At 45.3% G+C, this 20,467-nt stretch overlaps 1 protein-coding gene across 1 annotated transcript in view; it reads left to right on the forward strand.

Moving 5' to 3' along the window:
- LOC133361351 (zinc finger protein 91-like) overlaps positions 1–20,467 on the forward strand; it is a gene marked incomplete at its 3' end in the record, with an annotated part of 52,789 nt that overhangs the window by 3,543 nt on the left and 28,779 nt on the right. Inside the window, exon 3 of the mRNA XM_061580281.1 lies at positions 18,156–18,520. Within this exon, the coding sequence (XP_061436265.1) occupies positions 18,156–18,520 (365 nt within the window). The remainder of the gene's footprint in view (positions 1–18,155; positions 18,521–20,467) is intronic.

The raw sequence follows: 20,467 nt of genomic DNA on the forward strand, positions 1-20,467 counted from the left end.
TTGGCTGTCTACCGATTAACACGTGTTCCTTGAGGAGAAAGTTCCACGTAGTTAATCTTTCATCAACGTACCGGGGATAAACTCTACTTTATACCATGTAAACTGTAATACTATAAACTATAACACTAGACATTAAACGATTATTAACTAGTGTTTTAATTTATAAACATATAAACGAAGGTAAGGTATTATAATATCATTAGAAGCATTAGAATCACAGTGTGATCGTATAAGAATCACGCACAAACCCATTCTTAACTCATGAGATTATGAATCTTTACAATTATTATAACAATCACAAATTGTGACAAAGCGACATTCCCACAAGCAAAACACCACGCTCACGTGACGAATTCTTAAACAAACTGCAACACTCAAGTGACAGAACTCAACAAAAAAACGCCGCAATAAAAAGAACAACATCAATGGACAAATCCTAAAAACAGACAACACACGCATGTTAGTAGCTGTTAGAAAAAGACAACACCTATCACCTTTAACTATACACATTATACAGCCAACTCGTAAATGGGGCGGTATATGACAGTCTTCGCTGCTGTCGACGGGGCTAAGCAGCGAGTGTTTAACTCCATTGTTTCAGATTCCGTGTCATCACCCGGCCACAGCGCCTTACCCAAACTACATCTCTCCAACAAGGCAGCCTTCCCTATGCTGTGTATTTTAGCAGTTTATTTACGGACGCACTTGAAGATAACAATTCGTCTAGAAAAGACAGGCGACTGGTACTACCAACACGATTTCAAATTTCTATCCGAAAGAAGTATGAGTTCATTCATGAGTAGTATTCACTAAGCCCCGATGGCACTTACCTACACACAGTTTTGATTAAACAAAGTAAACATTAGTCGCTCATCTCAGCTCAGATATCATCATAGCAATTATTTCCAAATCCATTCATCCAACAGTGGACAGTGTGATTCTAATACGACTAGTGGGATTCGAATAATTGTAATTCGATTCTAATCCTGCATATCCTACCCCCGTGTTCGCATATTCACTTAACATACGTACGACCACAGTGTGATTATAATATGAGCACAGTGCGATTCTAATGATTCTTATGCGATTATAATCCGACACCTCATTTTACGTGATTATACACCATAACAATTAATAGTATTTTACAGCGTTACAGTGGATAGTTGTAGTTCATAGGTTATAATATTATATTTCACTATGTTAGAGTTTAACATGTGAGAGCCTTCAACTCTCAGAGTTGATCAAATGCGACGATCAAGGGCGTCAATCGGGTGCGTTTGATCAGAGTCTTTTATCAAAGGCGTTTTCCATCACCGAATACCACCTCCCTGCGTATATAACAGCAAAAGAATCAACTCCAGCAGCAACATCACATTTCGAGGGCGACGCAACTACTTCTGATTCTGCTGCTTCTGCTGCCGGGCTCTTTGTGGCCGGGCCCTTCTCTCGCGGGACCGCACACGTCTTTGGAAATGAATACTATGATCATGTCTGAGCTGAGGTTTGAGCGAATAAAGTTTACTTTGTGTAAACATAACTGCGTGTAGGTTAGTGTAATCGGGGATCAGCGAAGTATATTATCGCACTACTCATGAATGAAATCACACTCCAGTATGACCGACATTGTATTAATTTTGGTTGATCGAGTAGAACAAGTCACATGGCATGTCCAGACGAATTCTTATCAACAACAGTGTCCTTAAATATGATGCTAAAATAAATGTTAACACTGGATTAAACGTGCGCCTCTTAACCCATCCCTCGCATTTACGACTAACGATTTGCATTTGCACATAACATCAAAATGCTAATACGACAATATTGTTATTTTAAAATTTGAATGCGATTCTTGCCCTGGACCCCCCACAGTTCACATATCCGACCCCCGGTTCGATTGAACAGATAATTTACATACACATGTGTAGAGTGCGATTTTAATACTTCTAATGAGATTTAAATACCGTACCTCCGTTTATGGTGCTATAAATTATAAAACCAGTTGATATTTTTATTGTCGTTTAATGTTTAGTGTTATTGTTTATAGTGTTATCAGTGTACATGTTTTTAAGTACAGGTGATTCCCGGTGTACTTCGGTTTTCTGGACCTAAATGTTGCGAAACGATTCATAACGAGGACCTTTCCCCACCAGAGCGCAATCCGCTAATGAAAAGAACTCGGGGCGGCGGGAACACGTGCTTCCATGGGCAGTGGGGGACAGGGCATGGTTGTATTGCCCACAGGTGCCACCGGGTACGTCCCCCAAGTTGCTCCGCCTATGGCGGGGTCAGGTAGAGGTCATAGAGGTGGGTGATGTAAAGACAGTGCGTCAACTAAGGGACAAGTGGTGACAACAAGATAGAGAGAGTTCGAGAAGGGAAGGCGAGACCAAGTGTGGGCGGAGGTTCACGCCGAGAATGAGAGAGGGGGAGAAACGAGGTTTGGGGCTGTGTTGGCTGGTTGCTGTCTCGTCGTCGTCGTTGCTATATCGTGACGCCTGGGGTCTGAAACCGCGTTAAAGGCTAAATAAAAGAACCCTCTGCAGTCTGAGTCCGGAGTCATTACAATTGTAACGATTCATTATTTCACGGGCTAATATTGCGTTTGTGCGATTATTTTACATAATCATACTGAATATTGTTATTTGATGCCATTGAGATGGAATATTCATCTAGCAGTGGGCAGCTTGATCCTAATACCACCAAAGTGTTATTCAAATAATTTTAATCCCATCCTGATCCTGCACCTTTCGTATCACATATCCTACCATTGGTTGGCACGTCCATATTACATACAGACATGTTACATGCATACATGTTACATGCATGTACCATGTTACATACATACATGTTACATAGATACATGTTACATACATACATATTACATAGATACATGTTACATACATACATATTACATAGATACATGTTACATACATACATGTTACATAGATACATGTTACATACATACATGTTACATACTTACGAGCATCGTGTGATTCAAAGAGGACGACGGAATGATTCTAATAATTCGATTGAGAATCAAATATAACACTTCATTGTACGGTTTGCTAATCTATAACACTAGTTAATAATTCTTTGGTTTTTTCGGTAAAGTCACGTATAAAAATAAAATAATAAATTAAATAATAGCATACGACGTTTCGAAACGTCGTATGCTATTATTTAATTTATTATTTTATTTTTATACGTGACTTTACCGAAAAAACCAAAGAATAATTCCTGCAGTCACGAAAGCTCCAAAATTAAGATTGAACCACTTCTACGGGGAAGTTCCAAGTTTACCTTTTTCTCTCTCTCTGGGTTTCTTGTTCTCTCTCTCTGCCTGTATATTTAGTGTAATTTTCTCTGTCTACACTCGTTTTGTATCGTTCTTAGGTTCTGCTCTGTCTGTGTGTCTCCGTTCCTCTTTTTTTATGTTTTGTCTTTCTTTGGAATTTTCACACTTAAATTCTAACTTAGCAATCTTTGAAATACGTAATCGACCAGGCAATGCGTTAATTGTGTGTTGACCGACTCTCTGTGTCGTTTTACATAACATTTCGATACTTTGCTAGGTTATTTAATTTAGTGTGTTCTGTCTCCCTCTAAGCCTGCTTACCTTACTCCCCTCCCTTCGTACTCATTGACATGTAAATGTTTTCCCTACCCCCTCCCTCTCTCTGCCTCCGCCCCCCTCTGTCTATTTAAGGCCACCCCACAGAGACGATCACCTCTCTCTGTACCTGGGTTGCTCTCTCTATGTATCTTGGTGATATCTGTCTGCTTATATGTCTGTCTATAGTTTTCTGGTTATATTCTATGTCGCTATTTCATTATGTAATGCGGGCGTAAATGGGCGGGGCGGATATGACGATCCGAGAGGGAGGAGTCAGGGTGACGTGGGGGAGAAGTTATAGCGGGGAGACAGGAAGCTATCTGGGGCAGTCGGGGGAGTGAAGGGTGGTGAAGACGTTGGGTGGTCGCCGTGCCTCAGCCTGGTGGCTGAGGGGCTCATGACGGCGCCAGCCAGCGGGGTGGAAGAGAGAATGGAGGATTGAGGTTGGAGATGGCGAGGTAGCCATAGAGGCCACGAAGGGCTAACTTGGGAGGTGGCGAGATCGCCACGCACGGAGGAACAGGGAGCAGCGATGGAGCTGCTGTGGGGGGGGGGAGCAGCCAGAGGGCTGTACCAAGAGCCTGCAGCGGAGCTGCAGGAGCGTGGAAGGCTACGGGAGCGAAGGCAGATGTGGGGCTGCCAGGGAGAGAGTCTCAGGAGGAGTGCCGTGTGGGAAGGAGAACGCGAACCCCAAATAAAGGACACGAAGACAGAAAGAAGTGTCTGAGTCCTTTTATTACACTGGTGTCAGAAGTGAAACGGCATCTCAAAACAACTGAGAGAAAGAAGAAAAAAAAGAATATTCCTGCTACATCATCCGACGACGACGACCTTCCTCAGACGGTGGACCTGCCTGCGATGGAAGAGGAGATCCGTTCTGGAACGAGTATGGGTCCGGGTGAGCAAGGTGTCGCCGCGTCGGTGGACCTGTCTGTGCCGGAGGACGCCAACTTACGATGGAGACAGATGGCGATGCAGATGGGGACCTTGAAAATCGTGCTGGCGCAACTGTGTGAGTTCACCACGCCGAGGACGACGTCGGGGAGGCCCGGTGGTGATCCGCAGGCCTCTGCCTTTCCTGCGCTGCCAGCGCCATTTCCACGTGGCACGAAGACGCCATCTTGTCTTCACCGCGGCGGGAGGACGCCGCCATCTTCAACATCGCGGCGGAGAGGCAGCCTTGCGCTGCCATCTGGAGGTGCCGCGGGGTGAGCAGCCTGCTGTGAGCTGCTGGTTTTCGAGGGGGTGCTGCGAGGAGAAGACGCCGATGCTGCAGCTGCTGGGGCGGGAGCTTCCCGTCCTGGCTCGGGTGCGTGACAACGGAGCCGTCAAGTCGCCGAACGAGTTCTGCGAGGCGTCTCAAGTTGCCACCCTGCCGTCCTCTTCTTGCTGCAGCCCCGGGCGAGTCATAACGATACGCACCCGGCCTTAACACACACCTCACTCATCTTTCGAGGGCCGGGGGGCTATTTTGGTTTTCTCTTATGACTCGATTGTGCGGAGCGCGGTTCGGACTGTGTGTATATGTGTGTAATAACGATGAACGCGCTATCTGCTTGTTGCTTGGTGTCAATATAAGTGTGTGCGTGTGTTGAGAATGGACGGAGAGTCTGCTGTATTTGCTGAGTGTCAAATTGTGTGTATGCGCTGCTGCGTGGAGTTGTTATCTTGATGGTGAAGTTAATTATTAACTTGGGAGCGTCGGGTATCTTGCGCTGTATTATTTGTGGGTTACCTTAAGTGATGGGCTTAATTGAAAAAAAATATATTTTTTTTTTTTGGTGTATTGTGCTGCGAGGTGCTGTGTGCGATGCGATTGTTGCAAGAGAGAGAATAATTGTGTTGTTGCTGCAAAGTTACGACAGGATTAATGGTGTGTTGGTTGCCTGCAGATCTGCTTGCTATTGTGCTTAAATGTACGCGTGTGATCGCGATATGCTGATTGCATGTGCTGTTATACCGTTCTGTATGGTTATGGGGTGCGATGCAGTGGTTGACTATTGGAATTGAGATTGTTATTATATTGTGCGTAAATGTTGGAAATTGGTAACAAATTGGAGGGGGACCCAAAAATTTGGTTGTATGGGTGTTGTGCACACGAGATTGCGTGTATATTATAGGGGTAATTGAGCTTTTTGAAAATGAGAGTGCGCGATGACGCCGTTGTGGGTGGCTTAGATGTTAATGCTAATGGGATCGTAAATGGGCGCCAAGTGGCGTCGCGTATTCGGTTGATCGCATGCAACCACGAGTTGCTTGGCGAGTTGGGTTGTGTAACCAATGTGGTTGGTAAAATATTGGTTAAAAATTCCACGATATGACAGCTGTGCGCAGCAAGCTGGGGCTGTGCGTCTATCGTTGGTGGGGTTGTTATAACGTGACGGGGGATGCGTCTTGTGACCCCCAGCTAAGGGAAGCTGGGGTGCACGAATGGAGAAAACTGGCCACGTGTTCGCACGTTGGGCCGCCATTTTGCGCGCACGCGGGGTATGGCGACGATGCGCTTTGCGGAAAGGGCCGCCATTTTGAGTGCGCGCGAGAGATTGCGCGAACGCGCTGGGCGAAGGGGGACGCCATTTTTGAGCGCGCGGGAAAAACCGGGGTGGGGCAAATATTCCATCTGTTATGCCTGCCATTGTTGATTGGGTGATGCACGAGTTGTGGTCACATCGGCCTATGGCTGATGGCTGACCTGACAGCCCGGAGGCGAAACCTCCGTGGTATGTCTTAAACTAATGGGCCATGTGCTCATATGGCTCGGGGAGTCATGGTTCAGTTGTGCGGGGGCAGACTGAACCTGGTGTGCCGGGGGCTCACGGGATCTGGGTTAGGGTGTTATTGTCTCTATAAGAGAACATTGCCCCGTGGGGGGAGTACAGGGGGTCTGGCATTGCTGGGGGATGAACCTTCCCTGGGCTATAAAGCATCGGACTATACGAGGCTGGTGTGTGTCCATCTCTGATGGGATAGTAAGGGAGGAGCGTGGCCGAGTTGCTGCTCATCCCCGAAATTGCACTAGCTGAGAGTATGGTCAGTGGATGTTGCTGTGGGTTGACGACCACGGTGGGGGTTAGGGCGAGTTAAACGTTACCGCTGGGGAGCGTGGCTCTCTCCACGCGAGGGTGTGCGATTAGGCGTTTTGTTGGGTTGCTGAGAGTGACCGTGGGTACATGCTGTGTACGTGCGATGTCTGCTGGTCCTCAAGGGAGGACTGCTGGTGGGTAAGAGCAGGACATTTTGTTGTTGTTGTCACGTGTAAATAATATTGTTGTTAAAATGTAAATACTGGGGCATCCATTGCGTTATTTTGGGTATTTATGGGGAGTTTTTTTTAAGCGGGCTGGATTTACATCATCTCCACTACCCTGAGGCCGGGTGGCTGTCGTGTACGACATGCGGATGTGCGTTGTTGTGCTGTGCCTCAGGGGATTGGATTCTCCTTCTCGTCACAGATTCTTCAGCTCCCGTCGCACTGGGTGTTACCTGGTGTGCTAGCTGGATGAGGACTTGAAGGAGCAATTGAGCGCCGTTCGTCATTCTGCTCTACCACTTGCTCTTTGACGTTGGACTTGAGCCGAGCGGATGGAACTGCAACATGGACACGCACTAAAACATCACATTCTGGGTTGTGCGCGTTGGCCGTTCTTGCGTGTCAGTTGCCGTTGTTGTTCATTGTGCCATTCTTATTCTTGTTGTTGTTGTGCGGAGGACAGGCCGGTGTTCTGTTCCAGTTCCTGATACCTCCCCTTTCGTTGCTTGTGTTGTTGTTGTTATAATCTCCGTTGTGTCTGGGGGACTCCTGATTGTGATGCCTTCGCCCGCATTATTTTGTTGTTTCAGCCGAGGACGGCTGGGATTTTCTCTACGGGGGAGGGTAGTGTAATGCGGGCGTAAATGGGCGGGGCGGATATGACGATCCGAGAGGGAGGAGTCAGGGTGACGTGGGGGAGAAGTTATAGCGGGGAGACAGGAAGCTATCTGGGGCAGTCGGGGGAGTGAAGGGTGGTGAAGACGTTGGGTGGTCGCCGTGCCTCAGCCTGGTGGCTGAGGGGCTCATGACGGCGCCAGCCAGCGGGGTGGAAGAGAGAATGGAGGATTGAGGTTGGAGATGGCGAGGTAGCCATAGAGGCCACGAAGGGCTAACTTGGGAGGTGGCGAGATCGCCACGCACGGAGGAACAGGGAGCAGCGATGGAGCTGCTGTGGGGGGGGGGAGCAGCCAGAGGGCTGTACCAAGAGCCTGCAGCGGAGCTGCAGGAGCGTGGAAGGCTACGGGAGCGAAGGCAGATGTGGGGCTGCCAGGGAGAGAGTCTCAGGAGGAGTGCCGTGTGGGAAGGAGAACGCGAACCCCAAATAAAGGACACGAAGACAGAAAGAAGTGTCTGAGTCCTTTTATTACAATTATACCTGATGATGATTGCTTGTGTTGCAATCGAAACGTCGTATGCTATTATTTAATTTATTATTTTATTTTTATACGTGACTTTACCGAAAAAACCAAAGAATAATTCCTGCAGTCACGAAAGCTCCAAAATTAAGACTAGTTAATAATGTTAATTATAGCGTTTTAATGTATAGTTCATAGGTTATATTGTTAGAGTTTACACATTTAGAGTTTACTTTAACACTTGTTTACGGTAATTTGTATATTCTTCAAATGTATATGTTAATGTTTTTAAATTATATTGTTGGATTTCAAATTGTTAACGTTCACAGTGTGAGAGTTAACAATGTAAGAGTATATCAAAGGCGTCGATCGAGAGCGTTGATCTGGTAGGTTTGATCAGAGTTTTTTATATATATATAAGCCGTTATCCTCTTACGGGACACCAACATGCTGCGTATATAACAGTAACAGAAGCCACTACGGCAGCTACGAAACCGTTCGATGGCAAAGCAGCGACTTCTGCTTCTGCTCCAACTGCCGCCCGGCTGTTTGCACGCCGACTCTGCTCTCGTGGGACCCCACACGTCTATGGAAATAATTGAGATGATCCTATCTGAGTTGAGATTTGAGCGACTAAAGTTTACTTTGTTTAAACATAACTTAGTGTAGGTTAGTGCCATCGGTGTTTAGCGAAAACTACCGAAGAATTAGCTCACATTTACGACGTAATTGTCCGTGTGTTGGGCGTGGATCTTACGAGCGCAACCTTGCACATTTTGATTTGGTTCTCGACGCCGGTCCCTCGCCCATGGTGGAATCTTGTGTCTTTCGGGGCGTCAAGGGTTCGCACCACAGCCTTGAAGGGTTAGACAGGCCCCTGGCTTCTTTTGAGAAACATGACCGGACTCCAGGCACCGATTCCTCGCACGTGGCGGATCCTTGAGGCACCCCGGGCCTCATGCGCTCGGAAACTGTGGGCGCCACAACACATTTCCTTTGGAGTACGGTTTCCGTTGCCAAGCACCCCACCACGTTGGACACACCAGACTTGGGCTGTACAGGACATGGGGGTGAGCTGTCTGGGTGGGGACAGACATAAGTCTTGATGCGCGATGGGTGGACGAACCAACGGCGACGCCCTATCTACATTCGTACACACTTAGGCCGTTTCACCTCTATGACTTCAGCTGTATCATTATAAACGATAACACTCAACATTAAATGACTATAAACTGGTTTTCTAATTCATTACACCATAAACGGAGGTACGGTATTCAAATCTAATTATAAGTATTATAACCACACTGCTTAAATGTATGTAAAGCGAACGTTCCATCGAACCGGGGGTTGGATATGCGAACTGTGGGGGGTGCAGGGTTAGAATCGAATTCAAATTCCTAGAATCAGAATATTGTCGTATTAGCATTTTACTCTGCTTGACTGTATGTTACGTGTAAAATGCAAATTGTTAGTCGTAAATGCGTGGCAGGGGTTAAGAGGTGCATGTTTAATCCAGTGTTAACGTTTATTTTAGCATCATATTTAAGGACAATATTGGTAAAAAAAATTCGTCTGGACATGGCACGTGCCTTGTTCGTCTCGATCAACCAAAATTACTACAATGTCGGTCATAAAGGAGTGCGAGTTCATTCATGAGCAGTATTCGCTGAGCCCCCAGACACTAACCTACACACAGTTGTGGTTAAACAAAGTAACGTTTAGTCACTTAATTTTCAGCTCAGACATGATCATCGCAATCATTTCCAAAGACGTGTGGGGTCCCGCCAGAGCAGGTCCTGTCTACAAATAGTCGAGCAGCAGAAACAGCAGAATCAGAAGTAGTTGCGTCGCCCTCAAAACGTGTTGCTGCTGCTGTTGTTGCTGCTGTTATTGGTGCTGCTTTAGTTACTTCTGTTACTGTTATGTATTGGGTGGTGGCTCATTTACTCATCACCACCCATAATAATCAACACAAATCATCAGCATCAACACCCATTATCATCTTCAATCATCATTATCACTATCAACTCACCATCACCAACCATCGTCACCACCACCACCACCCAACCATCACAACCAACATTCATCATAACCACCACCAATCATCCATCATCATCAACACCCATAATCACAACAACCCATCATCATCACCATCCATAACCATCACCACCCATCATCATAACCTCACCAATCATTACCACCACCCATGATCATTACTACCACCCATCATAATCACTACACATTATCATCACCAACCATCATCATTACCACCCTTCATAATCACCACCCATCATCATCATCACCACCATCCATTATCAAGAAACATCATCATCACCACCCATCATAAATAAACAAACACAAACAGCTCCAAACATAGATATGTAACCTGACACAGACATAGATAACAGACACACACAAATAAACAATCTCATTAACAACTAAATTATAAAAAGCCCTAATTACCACTGCCAGGATAGGTGCACACAGACAAATCCTTTTCACAATAATAATTTACATGGAACTCAAATTCACACTTAGTACAACCACCTCACTCACTTAAATATAACTACAGACCAAAAATTCTTAATAAAAAACCTGAATTTAAAAGTAAATAAACCAATGGGATGGTGTTTATACGCTTGAAATTTAATTAATGAAATGCAAGTTAATAATTCCAATCAAACAAAAAATAACTACGAACAAATATGAAGCCTGAGGCCTAGGTATATGCCAGGCCTGATGGCCAGGCATCGCTTCAGTCCTCGCCGCAGTAACGGCGACATCAAAGAGAGCACAAAGCGAGGGGGCAAATGTTTAATGTCGAACAGAGGGCTCTGCTGTTTCCGGTGACGCACACCACCCGCACTGCACCACGTGGTGCGCCCGCCAAGCGCGTGGGGGCGGAGCCTCGCTGTAGTGACGTCACCTCTGTTACGTCATAGCCACGCCTCCACCCGCAGTCGAGAGGAATGCGCACGAGTGAGCAGCAGCAGAAGAAGCCTTTGCAGAGCGAATCGTCAACGAGGTGAGCGTCCCTGTTGACGATGTGTGTTGTTTACTTTTATTGCACGTTTTGACTACAAACTAAAGCTTCATTATTTTTGAATATTTTGGTATTTGGATTTTCTGCAACCAAATTATGACTATTAGGTTACTTGGCATGCTCTGATATGTTGCTGTTACTGTCATTGTTTAGACTCAAAGCAGGTCAACATTTAAAACGTTCATAACTAACCTGTTTTTATGATTAACATGTCTATAATGATTGTGTTCTGATTGCCTGCATAATTGTGCCCTGCATTACATGTTTTGAATGTTATCCAACACGGGGGAGGAGTCTGCCTTTTAGTTCAGACCCAAGCTGCTGCCATAGACGTCTCTTATCTGTGATGTCACAGCCACATGGGCGGTATCTATGACATCAAGTGACCTACGACGTCATTCTCGGGTTATAACAAATGATTTAAGTATTGTCATTTGACGCCAATGACCTACAAGGCATAGGGGGGCCTTTATCAAGCAGTCGATTAATACGAATGGGCTGTGCATCCACATGCTTGTCTGGATTAGAGGTTAAACATCACGGTTATGTCTGGCGATTATGTTTAATGCAATAGGCAGTTGGAATAAACATGTTCGCGTGGGTGGATGAGTGAGTGATCTGACGCACGCGTGAGTGGGCAAACAAGCGAGTGAGTGGACTTGTAAAAGAAACGGTTGTCTTCGAAACGTCGTGATTTTCATTTTATTTTACTTTTATTAATTTTAATGTTTTACCTACATGACTTTACCGAAAAAAACCTAAGAATATGAATCCTTGCAGTCACGAAAGCTTCAAATATAGAATTAAGGCACGAAAGTGATTTGATTGGTACAGCGAGTGGTCAAATATGTAATAATTGAGAGGATGAGTGATTCAAAAGGTTGCTAAATCTTAGCGTTTTTACAACCTCCCAAGGGCCCTCCAACATCAAACAGAAACTACTGCTTCCCAACAACATGGACAGACAACGCAAGTGGGCTGACATCTTGGAGGACTATGATGGTAAGTCACAGTTACCTGAATCACGTGGCTTTTATGCAGAGGAGGCAGCTCCCTGATGGGAAGAGGTAAACGGTCAAGTGTGCAGACAGCATGGATTTAGAGCTGCGTTTCAAGCATCTTTGTTTAAATGGGGGTCTCAACTTTATGAAATTGATGATCTCAACATGCTTACAAAAATATGACTTGTAATGTTTTACTGCCATGTGATTAATGTTTCTCAACAGCAGGTCATGTTATGTGTTAAGAGGTAATTACAAGAATCTCAGAATTAGTTGTGTGAATATCCACGTGCTTCGTTCTCTAATACATTACTCGTCCTTTGAATTAATTTTGTTTTCCGTAGTCCGGGAGTCATGGCGCCGGTCGACCACGTGGGGGGACATTATGGATGAAGTGGACCCTTTCCCAGGCCAAAGCTATGAAAATCGTTCCCCAAAGGTGTGCATGGGGTCTATGGGAGTCAAACACCACATTCTCTCCACACTCCCACACCATTGCACCAAAACATCACTACACCTCACATCACCACACAATCTCTTTACATCACCACCAACTCGATACAATATACTCTTAGGTTTTTTCGGTAAAGTCATGTATGTGACTCTTTCTTAGGTTTTTTCGGTAAAGTCACATACGTGAGTAGGAATCCTTGCAGTCACGATTGCTTCAAATCGAGAATCAATACAATATCATAGAGCCTCATAAAGCGTCAATACCATCACAAGGCACCGTCTCTCCAGAACATTCCACAATTTCTCCTCTCCGTATCACAACACCATCTCCCAACACCATCACTCCATCCCTCCATCATCACGTCATGCCATGAGTTAATGTGCATGTTTGCATCCGTACATAGATGTGCCAGTATGCATTTTTGTTTGTCTATGTGCCCGTCCATGTTTGTGTGCCTGCGAGAATGGATTTTGTCCTGAGTGTGCATGTCTGAATGGTCATGTGCTTATCTTCGCGTGAACAGAGGAGCATTGGGGAGGTGAAGAACTTCAGCGGAGTGAAGCGTCTCCAGGAGGCCAAGCGCCTTGCGAAGGAGAAATGCCCAATGGAAGAGAAGCGCCCCAATGAGGTGAAGCGCCTCGCCAAGGTGAAGCACCAAACGGAGCAGAAGTGCCTTCGAAATAATATCCTCAAAGACGTGAAACGCGTCATGGAAAAGCGCCTCCTTGAAGAAACGCGCTTCATGGAGGAGAAGCGCCTTCGCGAGGTGAAGCGTCTCAAGGAGAAGCATCTGGAGGAAGAGAAGCGCCTCATAGATGTGAAGCGGGTCGAGGAAGAGAAGCGCCTCATGGAGGAGAAGCGGGTGGAAGAAGTGAAGCGCCTTGTCGAGGAGCAGCGCCTCATTGAGGTGCAGCGGGTCGAGGAAGAGAAGCGCCTCATGGAGGAGAATCGCCTCTTTGAGGTGAAGCGTCTCATAGAGCTGAAGCGTCTCGAGAAGAAGAAGAAGCGTCTTGAGGAGAGGCGCTTTCGCAAGGTGAAGCTCCTCGAGGAGAAACGTCTCATGCAGGAGAAGCGCCTCGTTGAGGTGAAGCGTCAAGAGGAGGAGGAGCACTTGATGGAGGAGCAGCGTCTTGTGGAGCAAAAGCGCCTCGAGGAGGAGCAGCGCCTCGCCAAGATCGAGCGACAATGGCTCCAGACCGCTACCACCAGCAGTACCACCACCGCCGCCACCGCCACCACGTCCTCCAATCCTGTGTGGGACCCAATTGCTCCGAGCTTTGGAGAAGAGGGCTTCCAAGAAGATAAAGCAAACTCCGGAGTCGCTGAGCCACGGTAAACCACTCTGCGTGTGCGCCCTGTGTGTTTATTTTTGTTATTTATTGCCATGCTTCTCACGCAGAATCAGCCTTACTCGGTCTCAAGACTTTTTTTCAGGAGGATTCTGCCAAGTTTGCTCGCATTTTTCAAGAAAGTTGATACTGTTTGCGATCCAAATTGAACAATTTGCATTGCTTGTGTGGGTTTAGTAACAGGGAGAAAGCTGCAGAACATTCCCAGAACAGGTGGCTGCACAATCCACACGGAGAATGTGGCCAAACGTGGAAATCAAACCCAGGTCAATGTTGCTGTGATGCACAGGTGCTCAAGCCCTGTCGCGCTCTCAAAATTCACAGACACTGCAAACCCCACGTGTACATTCTACTATACTGTGGACATATTTTTCATAACTGGTTTCTTGGTTAGACCACATAACAAAGTGGGCATATCTTCACCATGTAACCCTCCATCCACCTTCAGATTTTCGCTGTCTATCGCCTGTTTCTAGGCCAGCTGCCAATTCGCCTTGTAATGCACAGCGACAGCTACCACTGAGAGGGGTGTCCAATTTAAAACGCGATGAGATGAGAGATGCGAGAGGCTCATCGCATGCAATGCACTCTGAGATGCCTTTGACGTCAAGGGAGGTGGCTCTCTCGACCACAAATCACTGACGGACACTTTTTTTAAATCGTGGATGTGTTGAAGCGACCAAATTTTCGTGCACTCATTCTTCACCATTACAGTTCAGATCTTGCTTCCCGCCCTGGCTATTATTGCTGCTGCATTGACCACACAGATCCACACCCATTCCGTCACAGTGGACGTTCAGGATCTCTATCGATGCCATTTGAAATGCTTAGGACATTATGTGCAAGGGGTCAATTAGAATATACATATAGAATATGTTCAATCTAGATTTGAAGTTTTAGTGACTACAGGGATCCATATTCTTTGGTTATATCGGTAAATTCACGTAGGTATGAAATAAAATAAATTAAATTAAATCACGACGTTTCGATGACCATGTCGTTATTGCAAGAACGTTTCTTGCTGTGGTTTTCCCACCTGATGATGATTGCTTGTGTTACAATCGAAACGTTGTGATTTAATTTATTTTATTTTATACCTACATGACTTTACCGAAAGAACCAAAAAAATGTCACTTCAAATTATTCAGCTAAATTTGCACAGCAACGCCACCCACTACTGTGAAACTACAGCAGTCTGTGTGAGACACAGCTGCACCTATCTCAAGGATAGCCTGGCGCCATGAGAATGACAGCACCAATACTAAGCACACTCACTGGCCATGTCGTTATTGCTGTTTCTTTTCAGCTCGAATTAATCCGCCACACATTCCACCCACGGACGATGGGGAGATGGCGATGTCTGCCGTAGCAGCAAGGTGGAACGGTGTCGTGTTTGACAGACAACCATCACAGTTTTACCATGTCTAGTGGTGGTCTCCCTGTTACAGGTTGAGTCACAAACCGCACCTCTCCATAACAAAGGCTCAGCCTTTGATATGCAGTCTATTCTTAGTCTTAAACCTCACCTTACCATATTAATAAAAGTATGCGGCCCTTGCCCCACCACCTTCTCCAACCATCATATAAACGAAGTGGTAGCTTCTGCAATCTCTCATTTACCTGATACAGCTGTCGTGGCTGTGACGGTTCCACCTGAAGACGGAAGCTTGTGTTGCCTCCGAAACGTCGTGATTTTTATTTTTTACGTTATTTTATTTTACTTTTTAATGTTTTTTTACCTACGTGACTTTACCGAAAAAACCTAAGAATATGAATCATTGCAGTCACGAAAGCTTCAAATCTAGAACGGTGTCGTGTTGTCTCTTCACAGATCTGAGCCAGCTCAGTCCTCCTCCTCACTCGTCCAGGCCTTTGAAGTGAAGACAGAGGTTGTGGAGAAGGAGACGAAGGAAGAGGTGAAGGAGATGGAGGATGAAGTAGAGACGGAGGAAGAGAAGGCAAAGGAGGACGAGATTGTGATGGTGACAATGGAGGGGAACACGGAGGGAGAGGAGAAAGACAATACGGAGATGGAGGACAAGGAGACAACAAAGGATGAAGAGATGGTCGTGGTGGAGGACATGGAGACGACGGACAAGGGGGAAACAATGGTGGTGGAGGAGGAAGAGAAGACGGTGGTGGAGATGGTGGTGCCGGAAGTTGAGGAGGAGATGAAGGAGGACGAGATGGTGCTAGCGGAGGAGAAGAAGATGGAGAAGATGGAGGTGGCGCAGGAAGAAGAGGAGGTAGAGGAGAAGATGGTGGTGGAGGATGAAGAAGAGGGGATGGAGGAGGATGAGACGGAGGAGAAAACAAAAGAGTTGCAGGTGGAGATGCACGAAAAGAAGAGGAAGCGAGGGGGCCTCGCTCGCGTGGCGAGAGCGATCGCCTCACTCCTCCGCCGCGTGCTGCTTTGTGGTGGCAGGTCCACCGCCCAGTAGGGGTGGTGGCGGTGCTCGTGCATCGGTGCCGACCGTGACCACTATCACCACACTACCCACCCACCCCGTGATACTCGCTACACACACCACACGGTTCCCCAGAGAGACGGTGCAACGTTCAGGTCCAGAATATCGAAGTATACCGGGAATCACCTGTACTTAAAAACACGTAAATTGATAACACTATAAACAATAACACTAAACATTAAACGACAAAAAAAGCTACCAACTGGTTTTATAATTTATACCACCATAAACGGAGGTACGGTATTTTAATTTCATTAGAAGTATTATAATGGAACTCTACACATGTTTGTTAATTGTCCGTTCAATCGAACCGACGGTCGGATATGTGAACTGTGGGGGTCGAGGGTAAGAATGGCATTCAAATTTTAGAATGACAATTTGGTCGTTTTAGCAAATTACTGTACTTGAATGTATGTTATGTGCAAATGCAAATTGTTAGTCGTAAATGCGAGGGAGGGGTTAAGAGGTGCACGTTTAATCCAGTGTTAACATTTATTTTAGCATCATATTTAAGGACACTGTTGTTGATAAGAATTCGTCTGGACATGTTATGTGCCTTGTTCTACTCGATCAACCAAAATTAGTACAATGTCGGTCATACAGGAGTGTGATTTCATTCATGAGTAGTATTCACAGAGCCCCGATGACACTAACCTACCTAAAGTTATGGTTAAAAAAGTAATCTTGAGTGACTTAATTCTGAGCTCAGACATGATCATCGCAATCATTTCCAAAGACGTGTGGGGTCCTGCGAGAGCAGGTCCCGACTACAAACAGCTGGGCAGCAGAATCGGAAGTAGCTGCGTTGCCCTCGAAATGTGATGTTGCTGCTGTTGTTGCTGCTGTAGTTGCTTCTGTTGCTGTAATAAACGCAGGGAGGTGGTGTTCCGTGATGGGATGACGCTTTTGATTAAAGCCTCTGTTCAAACTCACCCGATTGACGCCCTTGATCGTCGCATTTTATCAACTCTGATATTGTAGACTCTCACATGTTAAGCTCTATCATAGTGAAACATAATATTATAACCTATGAACTACAACCTATCCATTGTAACGCTGTGAAAGAATATTACCTATTGGGTTTCACTCCCTCGTCGAGACGGCCGCTCTCTTCCTTTTCTAAAGTTACATGTTAATTTCTCTGCATTCACTTTAAATCGAGGACAAAGTTTTTCCATTTATTCAAAATAGGCGCACAATTACACACTGAGATGCACTTACATATTCATGCATGACGCACAATGGGCACATTACCCTTCGGTATGTTAAAAGACATGCGGATTGTGCCTTCATAAATTAACAATCGAATGCAAATATCCTGAAAGACAAAGGATTGGATCCTAGGGGGGGAGTTATAAGGCGGCTCGGAAGCAGAGCTCAATGCCATTTCGAGAGGGAACTTGATGAGGTTGGACGCTCGACTCGTCGCTCTGCTCATCGCCCTTCAACCGCGAGACAACGCAGCCTGGCGAGCACAATTGCTGTGTCGACAGTTAGGCGACTTTGCGTCGGGAGAGTTCGTGGCGACATTATCAGACGGGTTCCAGACATCGATATACCGTGAATCTCCAAGTAAGTGTCTATTTTCGCGGATGAACTCTTAAACGTGTTCGTCGTCAAATTTACGGGATTTTTTTGCGTCTCGATTAGACGCGAGTGTCGTTCTTGTTTTAGCAGTTAACAAAATCCAAAACTCAACGCTAAACATCCTTGCGGCCGATAGCGTACTTTTGACTCAATAACACCGCTGCTGTTACTACGCGCACATGGAGCAGAGACGCTCTCCACAGCCCCACGTACACGGAGGCAAGAAGCCATTCAATTGCTCTGTGTGTGAGAAGACATTTGCACAGTCATCACATCTTCAGAGTCACCAGAGAACACACACGGGCGAGAAGCCGTTTCTGTGCTCTGTGTGTGGGAAGACATTTGCACACTCATCACATCTTCAGAGTCACCAGAGAACACACACCGGCGAGAAGCCATTCCTGTGCCCTGTGTGTGGAAAGGCATTTGCACACTCGTCAACTTGTCAAGACCATCAGAGAACACATACGGGCAAGAAGCCATTCCTGTGCTCTGTGTGTAGGAAGACATTTGCAAAGTCATCACATCTTCAAAGTCACCAGAGAACACACACGGGTGAGAAGCCATTCTTGTGCTCTGTGTGTGGGAAGGCATTTGCACGGTCATCAACCATGAACATGCATCAGAAGGTCCACAATGATAGGAAACTGAAATCAAAAGCTGAAATTCAAGGTGCTGCAATTGGTCCTGAAGAATTTTCCACCTTCGATCCCATGCAGTTGGATCCCGAGAGATGGCTGAATGTAATGGAGTGGCTCGGGGATCAAACCGAGAGCTCGGGATGACTGAAAAAATATTACGTCATGTGGCTATACCTATTAAGCCGTATCGAGTACTTTTGTGTGTAATTTTGACCATTTTAGTTTTATTGTTTTTGTGAGAGTTTCGTGACGTGCACAGTGGTGGTTTGTAATGTTATCGGATTACTTGCCGAAGTGGTGTGATGAGCACTGGTTGTGAGAGGGTTCAATTGTAGTCGTTAAGTGTTCCTGTTGAGCTAAAGTTGGAATGCGTCTGTAGGTACATCTTTACTCAACATTTTAAACGTTTTTTTCAAGTACATAGCTTTTTTATTGGTATTAATCGATTTTACATAGCCGATTTCAGGATGTACATTGATGACGCGTTCGTTGGATATATGGCCTTGACTTCAACATAGACGCACAGTGAACAAATGTGGTGAACTAATAAGGACATCATGGGGAATGAAACTTTAACGCTTTGGTATTCCTGGAACGGAAATGGTTTGCATTCTACTGGAAATGTGTCAACATAGGAACGTAATAAATATTCCCTTTGAGTTTTGACGTAAAATGATTGCAGATGAATAAAAACGTATTTTAACAAATGTTTGTCCGTTCTTTATTTTATAATGTTCCTAGCAATAACATGTTAAGCGAGTTTCAGGTGGAGAATCTCCGTCACACAAGTGTGCCCTTACCCGGCAGCATCTTGGCTGTCTACCCGATTAACACGTGTTCCTTGAGGGGAAAGGTCCCCGTAGTTAATCTTTCATCAACGTACCAGTCCCTAATTCCGAAGTATGTCGGGGATAAACTGTACTCTATAACATGTAAACCGTAATACTATAAACTATAACACTAAACATTAAACGATTATAACCTAGTGTTTTAATTTATAACCATATAAACGGAGGTAAGGTATTATAATAGCATTAGAATCACAGTGTGGTCGTATAAGAATCTAACACTGTTCAAATGTATGTATAGTGTACGTGCAAGGATCGGATAAAAATTATTAGAATTACAACATGGTCATATTACAATCACGATTTCCACTGCTAGATGTCATCGAATAACAAAAGACGGAATATATTTATATAAATACACGCACAAACCCATTATAAACTCATGAGATTATGAATCGTTACAATTATTATAACAAGCACAATATTGTGAAAAAGAGAAATTCCCACAAGCAAAACACCACGCTCACGTGACGAATTCTTGAACAAACAAACCGCAATTAAAAAAACAACATCAATGGACAAATCGTAAAAACAGACAACACACGCACGTTAGTAGCTGTTAGAAGAAGACAACACCTAGCACCTTCAACTATACACATTATACAGCCAACGGTATATGACAGCCTTCGCTGCTGTCGACGGGGCCAAGCAGCGAGTGTTTAACTCCATTGTTTCAGAATCCGTGTCATCACCCGGTCACAGCGCCTTAGCCAAACTACATCTCCCGAACAAGGCAGCCTTCCCTATGCTCTGTATTTTAGCAGTATATTTACGTACGCACTTGACGATAATTCGTCTAGAAAAGGCAGGCGACTTGTTCTATCAACACGATTTCAAATTTATATCCGAAAGAAGTATGAGTTCATTCATGAGTAATATTCACTAAGCCCCGATATCACTAACCTACACACAGTTATGATTAAACAAAGTAAACATTAGTCGCTCATCCCAGCTCAGACATGATCATAGCAATTATTTCCACATCCGTGTCGGGTCCCACGAGAACAGGGCACGTCCACATATTCTCAAATTGTAAACTCACATTGAATACTCTAACATTATAAACTCTAACAATAT

This window comes from Lethenteron reissneri, chromosome 72 (genome assembly GCF_015708825.2).
Source record: "Lethenteron reissneri isolate LAM-NWPU_2019-01 chromosome 72, ASM1570882v1, whole genome shotgun sequence".
Classification (NCBI taxonomy): Eukaryota; Metazoa; Chordata; class Hyperoartia; order Petromyzontiformes; family Petromyzontidae; genus Lethenteron; species Lethenteron reissneri.